A 13,547-nucleotide genomic window follows, 5' to 3' on the forward strand; every position below is an offset into this window, starting at 1 on the left:
CAGATGAATCAATAATAAGCTCGCAGTTCCTCATGCTCTGTGGCTCAAATACATTCATTCCGTATTTTTTACCCTCAGATACTACGAGGATAATGGAATTCTACGTCAGTATCTGACGTGTAGGAGCCTTAACTATATCTTATCCGAGAGTAGCAATATTTTTCTAGAAGTACAGAGTACTTGAAATAGGAAGGATCTCACTTTTTCATCCCAGGCCTACTGGAAAATTACTACAAACTTCCGCTTAGATCAATGAAATTTGTACAAAGTTCGCAGTTTATTTTTAGAAGTATACCCAGTGGAATATTCGTGAGGAAGGAAACAAATAGCTAGTATGTGATTTGCTTCTCGGTTTAATCTTCATAAGGTGACACGCTTGATGTTGCTTGCAATACCTAAAGTAAGTGAAATATAGGGAAAGGGAAATGAAAAAATAAACTACACATTAGTGCAAGGTACTTGAATATTTTTATTTCACATAACTTGAGTAAAAAATGTTCAAACTTTAACGTATTAACATGGATGTACTTTGACCTAATTTGAATAGGTTTGTTGATACTGTTAGGAGTATAATTATTTACTAGTAGTAAATGCATATTATTGTATCTTCGTTCAAAGTACGAAATAAAGAGAAAACTTTATTATATGTGATTAATAGAGACTAGAAAATTAGCCAAAATACCTATTTAACACTAAAGATAGGATAAAATTGACTGTTTTGAAGTTCACTTGGGTGGTCTTTGTATCAACCTAAACAAAATTAATTTTGTCTATTTCACTCTATATTGTCTATTTTATTGTTAAAATCCCAAAAACTCCCTGGTCTTTGTATTTTCTCCAAACCAGGACTTAATGACAATAATTATGTCGTGTATTTAGATTTCATAATTCAAGAAAGATTTCTATCGGATCCAACAAATTTCAAGATAAGAGAAATTAACTTATGTTCAGGTAAAGGTAAAACTTCATCTCAATCATGAAAAGAACGTCACCGCAAGAAATGGCTGAATATGATTCGCCATTCCTCTTCTTCCATTTCTTTTTTGTCTGTGATAGCATTGCATTCCACAGACTTACCAAGAAAACAGGTTAAGTTCTTGAAAACCTCATTTTAGCTTGATGATGTGACTTGTGATCGGTCGTGAAAGGAGGTCTGTGTAAGCGCTTTAAACACAAGAAAAAAATGTGTTGTTCAATTGAAGACAAATTCTCAACTGATAACTTGAAAAATACTTTATCATATGGAATCGCAGTTGAAGATTTCTTGTTACGAACTGCCAAAGTGCAATGAATTAAATACATTTAATAATTCATCTATTTGCAACAGTGACCAACATTTTTTTCTTTTGTGCGTGTGTGTGTAGTGATAAAGTGTTATAAAACCTTGAACCACTATGTGTAGTAACAAAGTGCTCAGAAACTTTGGACAGCTGGATAAAGTGACAAAATGTTGTAAATAATTTGTTTAGTAAATATACTGAAAACAAATCTCGAAGTAATGTCATGTCTCTTTGTCTAAAAGAATATATTCTCTACGAACAACAATCAGGTGACTTTTTGAATTACTTGATCCTAGAAACGGAAAAAATTATTTTTTTAGAGGGTTCTATGTCATATTTTTCTAGAGGATTACGTGCGGTTTGTCACGGTATTGTTATTGCTGATTTATCTTATCACATAATAGTGAAGATTAATAGAAAATCGACTTATAAACTAAAGGCTGCAAGATGACTATATTATAATAATCAAATCTATTATGTTTATAAATGGAATACATGCAGACGGCGCCAAGCACATTATCGAACTACTATTCTATCGGCTATTAAGTTTATTTAAGTGAGTTCATGTACTTGAGGTGATCATTTATGTGCTTAGAAGCCCTCAAATTAGTTTCCAAAGTAATATGACATACAGTTTGTGTGTGTTCGAATGAATAGGCAACGTTGAGTCAGCCATATTATCAAGACCACCTATAAGGTAAGTGAGGCAATCCTAACAAAATGTGTTGGGCCCAGACTTTTCAAAGAGAGTTGAAATATCTTTTCTTTTAATTTTTCATAACTTTTCTACAGATTAAATGAAATAGAATTAGATTTAAATACATGGATCTAATGACCTCTTAAACATTTTCTAGTAACAAGAATAAAGCTTAATTCATTAATACAAAAATTCAATGATTTTTGAATTATTACTTGACTATTTTTAAGTCCACAAAAAATTATTAAAATACACTGACAGGTGATCTTTTCATATCATCTCTGAAAAAGATGGAGTACGCACAAATTTAGGCACAAGTCCATAACAAAAAACTACCAGAAGTAAAGAAAGTTTTACAAAATTCATGAAGTCAATGTAGTTTGTCTTAGGATGGAATAACAGAAGTAATCAGGGTTACTGATTTGTTTTTCTTGAATGTTGGAAAAGGAATTTTGGACCATATAAACGTAAGAAGTTGGATTCAGCAGTCAAAACATAAAAATGATGGAAAATGAAGGTTATTTGCAATGAATCTGACTGTAGTAACGGTGGACGATCTGAAACCTTTCCAGAAGAACAATTTAAAATACTGGTTTTTGGTATAATCCCACACAAGATCTATCTCAGATGGTTTCTCTGTACGAAGCAATGAGAAATATATTCTCAGAATAAACACTTTAGATGGCAGTGATACAATCAAGGAATTAATTATAATCTATTCTGATGATCTGATTGACAATTTTGTCGCAAATAATAATAATAATAATAATAATAATAATAATAATAATAATGATGATGATGATGATGATGATGATGATGATGATGATGATGATGATGATGATGATGATGATGATGATGATGATGATGATGATGATGATGATGATGATGATGATGATGATGATGATGATGATGATGATGATGATGATGATGATGATGATGATGATGATGATGATGATGATGATGATGATGATGATGATGATGATGATGATGATGATGATGATGATGATGATGATGATGATGATGATGATGATGATGATGATGATGATGATGATGATGATGATGATGATGATGATGATGATGATGATGATGATGATGATGATGATGATGATGATGATGATGATGATGATGATGATGATGATGATGATGATGATGATGATGATGATGATGATGATGATGATGATGATGATGATGATGATGATGATGATGATGATGATGATGATATGTAAATTAGTGTGTGCATCTACTTTTCTGGATCTGACCAAGTTAACAGAAAACAAAGAGCCTTTATTTCTTCTCAATGAAACAAACTAAAATTACAACTTGTGTTTCCTGAACTTCACATCACATTCAGAATTTTCATTATACCAAGATTGTTCTTTCAGGTTAAGAAAGGTATGGTAAATTATCGTTAATCAGAACTATTTGAGATGAAAAAGCTGAGCTCTCAGGTCCTTTTTCTCACGACACCATGAACAAATATGTTTAAAAATAGTCCGATTAAATTCAGCGTCCTCAAATTGGTAGAAAAAAAGCAATGAGAAATGTATTCAAGCTTGGGCACTTTTACCATTATCATAAACAGCAGTTCTAAGAGTCCAACTTTGAGGTAATTTTTTCGTAATCTATAAACGTAATATTTCAAAACAGCTCTATTGGATTCAGTGTTCTCAAATTTGTATGAAAGGTGCGACTAGAAATGTATCCGACATTAGAAACGCTTTAGAATATATTAGAATTATTTAGAATTAGCAGAAGGACGACATCAGATCAGCTTTCGGTTTCATAAGTTAACATGTGTACTATTGTTACTACTAACATTTTGTAACTTTTCTTATTCATGTGACAGCCTGAATTATCTATATATTTCTCAAGTAATAAAAATTCTTATCGTATTACGAGTATTTAGTCGCATCGCAACAGGACGTAATATTTAGAAATGCGTTAGAAGAGAAAATGCAATTGCGTCAATTCACTCGTTTGTTTGGAGCTTAATATTTATTTCGGCACCGAGGCTATATAAGAATTCTTTCGTTTCGAAGACAAGAACGCTTATCATTTGTTAACAGGGAGACAAAAATAGAGTTGCCTGGCTACTTTTAGCTGTTACACGAGGTACTATCGATCTTCACAATAATGAGATATGATATAGTTGCGATGAAAATCCCTGGCAAATTACATGTCATCTTCTACGGGGACACAAATATTAATGCTTGCCCTCCCAGAAAATGTTTCAAGTTACAGCGCTAACATTATTGAATGGCTATCTTTATTAATTTTAGATTTTAATGCCTACTTTACAGATTTTTCTTTCTTCCAAATTATAAGTGGCAATTTTCCATGGTTTTAATGACCGAACATCCTGTCTCTAGTAATAAAGTACAACGAAAGCATCAATTACAGTATGCGACAAAACAAACAGTACTGAAATTTGCGTACGGATGGTGCGCAGATGCAACATGGTATGAGCTGTGAGCGCCACACATGTGCTCAGTCGTGTGTGGACTAGTGTAGTGTGGAGTTGGCGCAAAGATAATGTTACTTACAACAGAGGAGAAGGTGTTTATTGACGAGCACTATTTCCGCTCATACGGTGTGGAGCAACATCTCACTGCAGGAGATGAGTGCCCACGTCTACTGTATTGCTCTGGAGCTATGGCATATGAACCTGAAGCCTTCATTAGTAACATATGGTTCAGTGATGAAAGCCATGTGTACCTTGATCGCTACATTGATCCATTCTTGCATCTTTTACGTGGTTTCCGCCGCACCAAAAATCTGTCGTTACAATAACAATGGATGTAGAAAGAAGGGGCTACCGCCCACATTGCAACTGGGTCACTTGTCCTTCTGCCCACGAGAGTTTGTACTTCACTTGATTTCCCGCAAAATAGATTTTCCATATCCTTTCCAGTCCCCGGCCTCAGGGCTCAAGACACCTACATATGGGGTATTCTGAAGGAAGCAATTTTCCGATCAGACGACCCCCTACCAGTATACCGTAGTTCAGAGAGAAGATTCGCTCATTGTTCTATCGTTCCAGCAACCCGTGTTCACTAAAATGTTCATCGATCTATAGGACCACTATGAAGAATGTGCGCGATGTAATGGTCAACATTTTGAACACATGATATGCAGGCACGAGTCTTCTTAAATTTACAATATGGGTTGAGTAATGTTTAGTTGACATCCATTTGACAACATTTCTTATGTTTCATTATGTTGTACAGCAAAGCCAACGATGTGATTTTAGTACTGTTTGTTTTGCCGCATACTGTACTTATGTGGTTTAAAGGTAGTGAGCCACTAGAAAGCAAAATGGTGCATGGAAAGTGGTCATAATATAAAAATGCATAGGTGGCTAAGATATTCGTTAGTGTAGCCAGCTGTGGAATCCATTATGAAAGAAAATAATTCCTGTAAAATTTTCTATCATTATTTTGAACTAACTGAGAAAGTTTGAAATTTTATGATCTATTAAAATGTTCTGATTGCAAGAAATATGTTCCACTACCTATGGAAAAATGGAAAAACGCAATATTTACGTTTGTCAACAAAAACGATTTGTGTACTGATAAAGCAGTTTGTTCGAGAATTCAAATAATAAAATTCAATCTGAATAATAAAATCATATTTGAACAAATGAATTTAATTTGCATTAAGCAATTATATATATATATATATATATATAGTAATTGAACAACAATAGGGTGATCAAAGAGTTATTAGCGGATCTGAAATATATATAATTGGTGTACGTAATTGGGATACATAAATTATTATATAGTAAAACAGAAATGAGAAGGAACCGGTACTAAAAAGGAACTATTACAATTTATAGTTCAAAGTATTTTGTTACCGGATTCAGTGCATAATCAGATTGCGTTAATATTTTAAGACATCAATTCAAACAAGGAAGAGAGATTTTTCAAAAACTTCTGGTAGTTAAATGTTTCTCTAGCTGCCACTAGCCATTCGCCCTTTATTTATTATCTGTATTACTGTATGATCCCCATAAAAGGTGAGGTGCAAAATTATAACTACTTATATTCTGTAGACTAGAGTAAGTGTAACCACAGTAAATTTCAAATATTGCAACATAACTTGCCCTTTGATTGAGGTTAATTTCTCATTCTACCCACAGACTAATACTTTTCGAAGAGTATTAAATATATAAATTATAAAAACAACGCACCTCCCGTATATAAATATATTTCAACAAAAACTCTATCTTTCCATTCCTGTGACTCATTCAAAACTGTTCCGAGACTCAGTCTTCCTGTTCCAGTGCACTCTCCTAATGTTCGTAGAGGAATGTCACTACCATAGTCAACAAACAGGCAATGGTACCTGTAGAAATGAAAAATAAATTAATAATACATATCTTGAGAAGTTTATATGGGAGTAAATGTTAGTAAACTGGAATGGTTTGGTTGTTTCACTTACTTTCCATCCACTAACTATCCACACCACCAAAAACTGTAACTCCAATTAAAATAAATAGTTAACACCAACAAAGTGAAAAAAAGAAAGAAAAAGAAACTATGAATTTAGCTACTACGGCTCTTAGCTTTCATTTAAAATTTAATTTTTAACTTTAAAGAAGTATATTCAAAATAGTACTCGTTCAATCAACTTTCTCTACTCATCGTTCAGGTATCTGATATTATCTCGAGCGCTTCTTAGGTCAGTTCTTCTATGGGATTTTGCTGTTTATTATTACACTGATACATAACTCAAGGGAATCTTATGGTCCTGCGTTAATATATTACACTGACAGAGTTACCACCAGAGTCATAATTGACACTGCAAAACGAGCTGCCCCATTTACTCGCTCCGTTCTATCGCAAAAGCGTGCTTGTATGGCACTGTGTGTTATGAATGACGTTTATTTGGAAGAAGAAAATTTCAATTTCTTGTGGTACTTATCAAAGTACAAAGGGTGATTTAAAAGAGAAAATGATATACCGTTAATGGAAAGTAATAGTATAATACCCGAAAGTTTTAAACATTTAACTCGACACATTCAAACAATAATAAATTTCATAAATGGTGAATGCTCGAAAGAATGTAATCTGAAAACCGATTAATATATCTATATCAATCAAACTGTTTATCTATATGTAGCCATCTCTGTTTTCATTCCGATGGAATTGTTGAACATTCTATAGTTTTCGTTTACGACGAATAAATAAAATCTGGATCCTCTTTTACGACATAAGCAAATTATGATACTAACAACATAACAAATAATATTACTAAAAATATTATATAATACTGCCTAATATGAATATAAGGTAATAAGAATAGGATCTAAATGATCTCCATCGTCTGAAAAGGATGCAGATAGATTATTTTATTGATTCTACTTCGTTTTCAAATCTCGCAATAGTCCCTTATGTTCGCTTTTTAAGCGTTAATTCTATAACCCTATTGATTTAACTTATCAATAATATAGAATACTTTATCATTTTTTCGAAAGAATTTTTTTGGATCATACCCAATCAAAATCTATGAATTATTTTCATAAAAATGCCGATCATTTACATCCTTCAACATTTCTTAAACTTACATTATGCTACCCATTATTGCTAACACATACTTAGATAGTTTTACTACACGCTTCATGTTTTAGAATATTTCATCGTGAGCTATTCCTTATGCTCTGCGTGTGCATTCTGTGCATATATGAGGTGCACACTAAAAGTACGTGCCGCTTTGTTCTAGTTTCCAAGAAAACGGAAATTCAGGAAACTAACATGTGTCTATTTCTCAACACTCTCCTTCCTTACTGACACACACTTGTCATCGGTCCATCCATTTTGTGCAGCATGTGGCATAGTTATCTCTGAGAGATGTCTCATACTGAAGAAACAAATAAAATAAAAAAAAAAAAAAAAAAAAAAAACCTTCTCATGGACAATCTACTGGTAAAATGGCGTCCACGAAGACAATCATTAAGATTCGGAAACAACCAGAAGTCACTCGGGGTTAAAGCTGATGGGTGGGTGAGGCAGAAGGTCAATACCGTGAAGAGCCAAGAATGAGGTCACAATTTTAGCACGGTCCATGATGATAGCGAAAATACTCGCCCGTAATTGTGTACCTTTCAGAATAGGGTGGGACAATATCACTCCCTAGGAATCTCAGAAGATAGTGCTCAGCACTTTCTCATTGGATGCCACCTGACGAACTCTTTTGGAGGATTTGTCCCCTCTTCTGAAGTGTGTCAAATTTGTAACATATGATCGAATTGATGCCTCTTTCTGATCACCAGTAAGCATTCGTAGAACTCACCAAGAAGAAACTTTCCATGGGCCCAATTCGTTTGCAATTATTCGTTTTACTACTCCCATTGTTAGCTCCAGTGTACCACAAATCTCCTGCATGGTGATATGACTATTTTCCATGATGAAATTTTCAACAGGGACAATGTTAGCGTCAGTTGAGGCTGTTTCTAGACTTCAGACCTCTGCTCATCTTTACATTCGTTCGCCCTATTTTCAATACACGTACCCACTTCCTAACACTGTTTTCTGCTAATACATTATCACCACACACACCCTCTCCAATTGGTGATAAATTTCGACTGCACAACGTCCAACTGCGATGAAGAATTTTACAATTACCCGTTGCCCTTTAACCGAAAACTTTATGTTAAGGGGCAATATCAGAAACATGTCTTACTCGTTCAGGCACTGTGACTCCTGAAATGACAAAAAATGTCGATTTTAGAACAATACGGCACACACTTTTTGTGTTCACCTCGTATAAATACATTGCATTTTTGAATACAGAATTTGTGCACTTATGATTTCATTTTACTAAGATATTATTTTTCATTTGAGTTATTTAGTTAATTGGATGTATTCATGCATAATACGCTACTTATTTGTTAGTATCGATTAAAATAAATAAAAAAATCATTCTTCAGTTTTTCGTTTTCTTTACCTTTTTATTTCAGGTTAGTCCTTGTCGATGTATTTAATGCGACTTTTATCCAGATTAATATTCGACCTTTAATTTATTATATTAGGGAAAAATATTTTATTTAGTACCCGTGAGTACTACTATTTTCTTCTCATTATTTATTTTATACTTGTTGTTTGTAAGTTGTTTAATTCGCACCTACAGAGGATTGTGGTGTGTAAAATAAATCGGTTGTTTCTTCCTTTCATTAATATTTATTTTATACTTGTTTACTAATTTTCCATACATTATAATACTTCCAATAATTAATAATGCCATAAATGCTAATATGACTATTAGAGACAAAGTGATTGTAACCTGGGATTTATTTAATTCTGTGATTTATTTTCAGTTTTTCTGAATTCTAAGCAGTGGCGACTCTTGAGGGAAATCACACCAATACAAGTAAAAAGGTACAAGGAAGTTTCATACATATTCAAGAAGCTGTATACAGGAATTACTACATCCAGTAAGCTTTGTACGGCTCCAAAATGTTGTATACAAGAATTAATACGTTAAGTAAGTTTTCTTCTCTTAGCTTCTAGCGATAAATATTTATTTTTACTCATGTGACTCCTAAAGATCCGCCACTAGTTCTGACAAAGACTTTCGAAAGTATTAATATAATCGGTCAGGTTCCTGACCAATTTTAAATTTAATATACTATACTATTTTCATAGCAATTTTCTAGTAAGAGAAACTGAATTATCGAATATGAAATTTTCGAATTCCTGGTAGACATAAAATGTTAAATATTTTTCCGACTAAGTAATACACTGTTGTCTCCTTTAAGTCCCACATCTTGGATTATTTGAAGAATATAATATTTTCGCGTTTGTGTACTCATTATATAATTTGCTTTGTAATCTTCTGTGATTAAAACTCATTCTTCAATGTCAGGTGGGGTAATCGGTATAGTATTAGCATTACAGAAATAAAGAAAGAATTTACAAGTACCGTGCTCCAGATTACGAAAATTACTGTTGGACACAGATACCTTTTCCGACAAACAATAAACAAACTTTTCGTTACCTATTGAGTATCATAAACTTTGATTGAAAAGCTATGCCATGCACATTACAAAATTTCCTAATACTTGTTGCAGAACTGATCGAGTTATACAGTAAAGCATATTCTAATTCTACCTTCTTTCTAACAATATGTGTTTAATCACTAATATTATATTATTTATACTATTATTTGGTCATTAAATCCATTCTTTAGATCTTGAATTTCGTGTGTGACAATTTCATTGTGTTCTCTCAATGTGTTTACTGGTTGTGAAAATTTCTACTGTTGAATTAGGCTATACGCTGATAATCCTATTGAAGTTAATCCAATTAATCACGAGAATACTTCTGTATATTGACAGTTTTCACTTGAAATCGGCCAGGCAATGTGCTGAATTCCTTGAGTATTGAAACATGCATAGAATGTCATTCTTAATTAAATTTCAAAACAAGATTTCATTATTTCGAACGACTGTACTCCGTTAAGATAGACATTCTTCGATTGTCGGAGTGAATTTGTGAAAATTTATGTGTATTCTAAGGATCGTGTACATATTCTCTGTTGTATTGAAGACGAATTCTTCGAAATTGTTATTTGTAATTGATCCATAATTACTTGCTGATTTATGGCATTTAACATGCTACCATTTGCCAAATCCCACCAGAAGCTGAATCTGAAATAATGTTTCAAAAGCACGGAAAAATCTTTCACGTTGGTCTAGTGGCGAATGCGTAACCCCTTGCTGCACGTAGCTCCGGGTTCGATTCCCGGTGGGAAAGCACTAAAATCTGAACTATTACGGTAGTTCGGATTCTAGGTTAAATTGTACGTCCATGTCCAACATAGCCTCAGTGCTCAAAAGGGATGCTAATCTTGAATAAACAAACAAACGAAGCACGGAAATTAATTAAGCCACCAATAATAATAATAATAATAATAATAATAATAATAATAATAATAATAATAATAATAATAATAATAATAATAATAATAATAATAATAATAATAATACTTGTAACAATGAAGAGTATTTGAGGGTAAGACATACCATACGCAAGTCTTTAAACATACTATTACTTAAACCTTCCCATTTTGTAGGTTTTTGTTTGTGCTACCATATTTAAATTACTACGTATCATATTTATACTTTTAAGTGTCATTTAATACGCTTGAGTGGGACATTAGATGTATTAAAATATATAGCAAAGCATTCTCACGTTCAACAGATCTAGAAGATTCCAGAACAGCTGATGAATATGCACGTTTCCTTGCACCTTGTTCTTACCTCAATGGGAACACATATAGTTCGGATTCTGTATTAAGCTGTTTTCCACAACTATATATAGGCGACAAACCTATCTCTCAAAATATCTTATTTTTCGGATTCTTGACAAAAGCTACTTAAAGTATACGGAATGTCCCTTTTCTCCATGTCAAAACCAAATTTAGAAGCATAAAACTGCTTCTCTTTATTGGTGATAATTACACGTGGTGTTGGTGTTTTGTGATCTACTCTAACGTTACCCTGAAACATAAATGAATAGCTTCATATGACTGTTCTATCAAATGTAGTTATGACCATATATCAATAAATTTACAACCATAATTTTATATATCGATTTTTAAATCCAATCTCCTTATTTACTGAACCGCACTCAATAAATTTTCCTTGACATTTATACATACATAAATTACCTGTCCGTTGGTAATTTAATACTTCTCAATGGATCTTCAATTTTCTTTAAAAATATCCATGAATCACTTTCGTCTTGACTAAGAGGTAATTTTTCATTAATGTAGCAAAGTAAATAGTCCCTGAGATCTCTATCCAAAGTATTGAACGATATTTCCTTTAATTTCTTTACTGAGTCAAATCCCTTAAAAACAAAAATACTTAATTAGATACACTTTTACGTAGCTTTTCTACAAAATATAGTTTGTGTACAAAATAGTTAAAAAATAAGTCAAAAAGTTAATTACACTCACCTGAAAAAGTAGTGTTTAAAACACTAAAAAATTTACGAGTTGTATGTACAGCCACCAGCATAAATAAGTATCTTTTCCCCTGAGTGCTTTAATTCCATTATTTGGGGTCCAGATCATTTGCAGTTTGAAAATCGCCTGGACAAATGCAAACCAACTTACTCGTTACTTTTCTCGGCACTGGCAGCAGTTGGTAGCACTGACTCAGGTCTTTATGAAAGTAAAATTATGAGCAAATGACGCACGAAACAGTTCTCCATTCTAAGATGAATCTCTATGGTTCGGATCGTGTTGTCCAATAAACACCGTATATTAATCTCAATATTGCTGTGTATATAATGTATTATTTCATTATATGTATATCGTATATTCAAAGAAATCAAAACACTGACCACGGATAAATCAGGAAATGCTTGAAAGTAGACGAAAATATCAAATCGAGAACAACTGATGGGAATAAGTTTGTAAATCACTGCCTCCAGTGGCAGAACTTCTCCAATTCTCCTCATTCCAACACCTTTTTCTTTCTGGAGAGGAGAAGATCTTGTTTGTCACACTGATTATGCATTGAAATTGAAATTGAAACATTTGAAAAAGTTTGAAGCTGGCGGGGACTTGAACCCGGCTCTCACGAATAGAAGTTCAATGCGCAAACCACTTACCTAACGCGTCACTTCACCTTCCACCCAAACTATTAGCTAGTTAAAATCGTTTTATGAAGACTACACACAAGATACTAATGATCGTATAAGGAGATGTTGCTTATGTGAGTGTAACGATGACTTACTTGAGATTTCCTTCTTTAACTCAAAAACAAGTTATATAGACCTTCCTCAATGAGAAAAATATCACAAAATATTCTTCAAGTTGAGGCTACGTCATCGTTGGTCTCGATTCACATTACAATTCTTCCTCAGCGTAACTTCCAATTTCCAAAGAACAAAAGACTACAGACATTATTTTTACATTCTTTGAATTCTATCAACAAATGTAGAAATGAAAAATTCTGTTTATCATCCGTAACTACTAGTTTATTTTCTTATCTTAATCTGAAAGCACGAGACTCCTATAGTAGCCACCTGGGTTCGATTCTCGTCATGACAACTATTTTTTTCTTTATAGAAAGATATTGTTTACGTAATTGGTATTGTAACTTCTGTAATCCCTTTATTATTATTATTATTATTATTAACGATAATTTATACTTTGTTTTATTAAAAAATAAATCATTTCATCAAAAATATTTCATGTAAACAAATTGCTCAGCCTCAAGCCTCGTTCACTCTTAAAAAAAATCTCATGTAGAGCCAGGTCTATTCCCCCTATACGAACTCTAATACTTTGATTCTAAGAACAGTACGAGTCTCTACATCTTACAAAGAGAAAGCAGACGTTGGTAAGTGAACTTTGGGATCATCTTTCGCGAGGTAATAGTGCACATTTGAAGTGTTAATATTACAAACTAGGAGAGCGTAATACCCAGAAATAGCGGACAAAAAGCATCTTACAGTTTCCGACTCACCGCATATGATACGACGCGTTAAGTTATCAAGTGACGGCGTGGCAGAGTGAGGAGCATCTACACCTTACGTGCTAAGTGTCTCGGGTTC

General features: G+C 33.1%; 1 protein-coding gene across 1 annotated transcript in view; it reads right to left on the reverse strand.

Moving 5' to 3' along the window:
* Positions 1-13,547, reverse strand: part of LOC145677177 (spatacsin-like) — a gene marked incomplete at its 3' end in the record, with an annotated part of 88,278 nt that overhangs the window by 43,270 nt on the left and 31,461 nt on the right. The window contains exons 4-5 of the mRNA XM_081747795.1: positions 11,650-11,831; positions 6,170-6,324 (exon numbers count right to left, since the gene is read on the reverse strand). Coding sequence (XP_081603921.1) covers positions 6,170-6,324; positions 11,650-11,831 — 337 coding nt within the window. The remainder of the gene's footprint in view (positions 1-6,169; positions 6,325-11,649; positions 11,832-13,547) is intronic.

The sequence above is a fragment of the Thermobia domestica genome, unplaced genomic scaffold, assembly GCF_964235325.1.
Source record: "Thermobia domestica unplaced genomic scaffold, izTheDome1.hap1.1 HAP1_SCAFFOLD_673, whole genome shotgun sequence".
NCBI classification, from domain to species: domain Eukaryota; kingdom Metazoa; phylum Arthropoda; class Insecta; order Zygentoma; family Lepismatidae; genus Thermobia; species Thermobia domestica.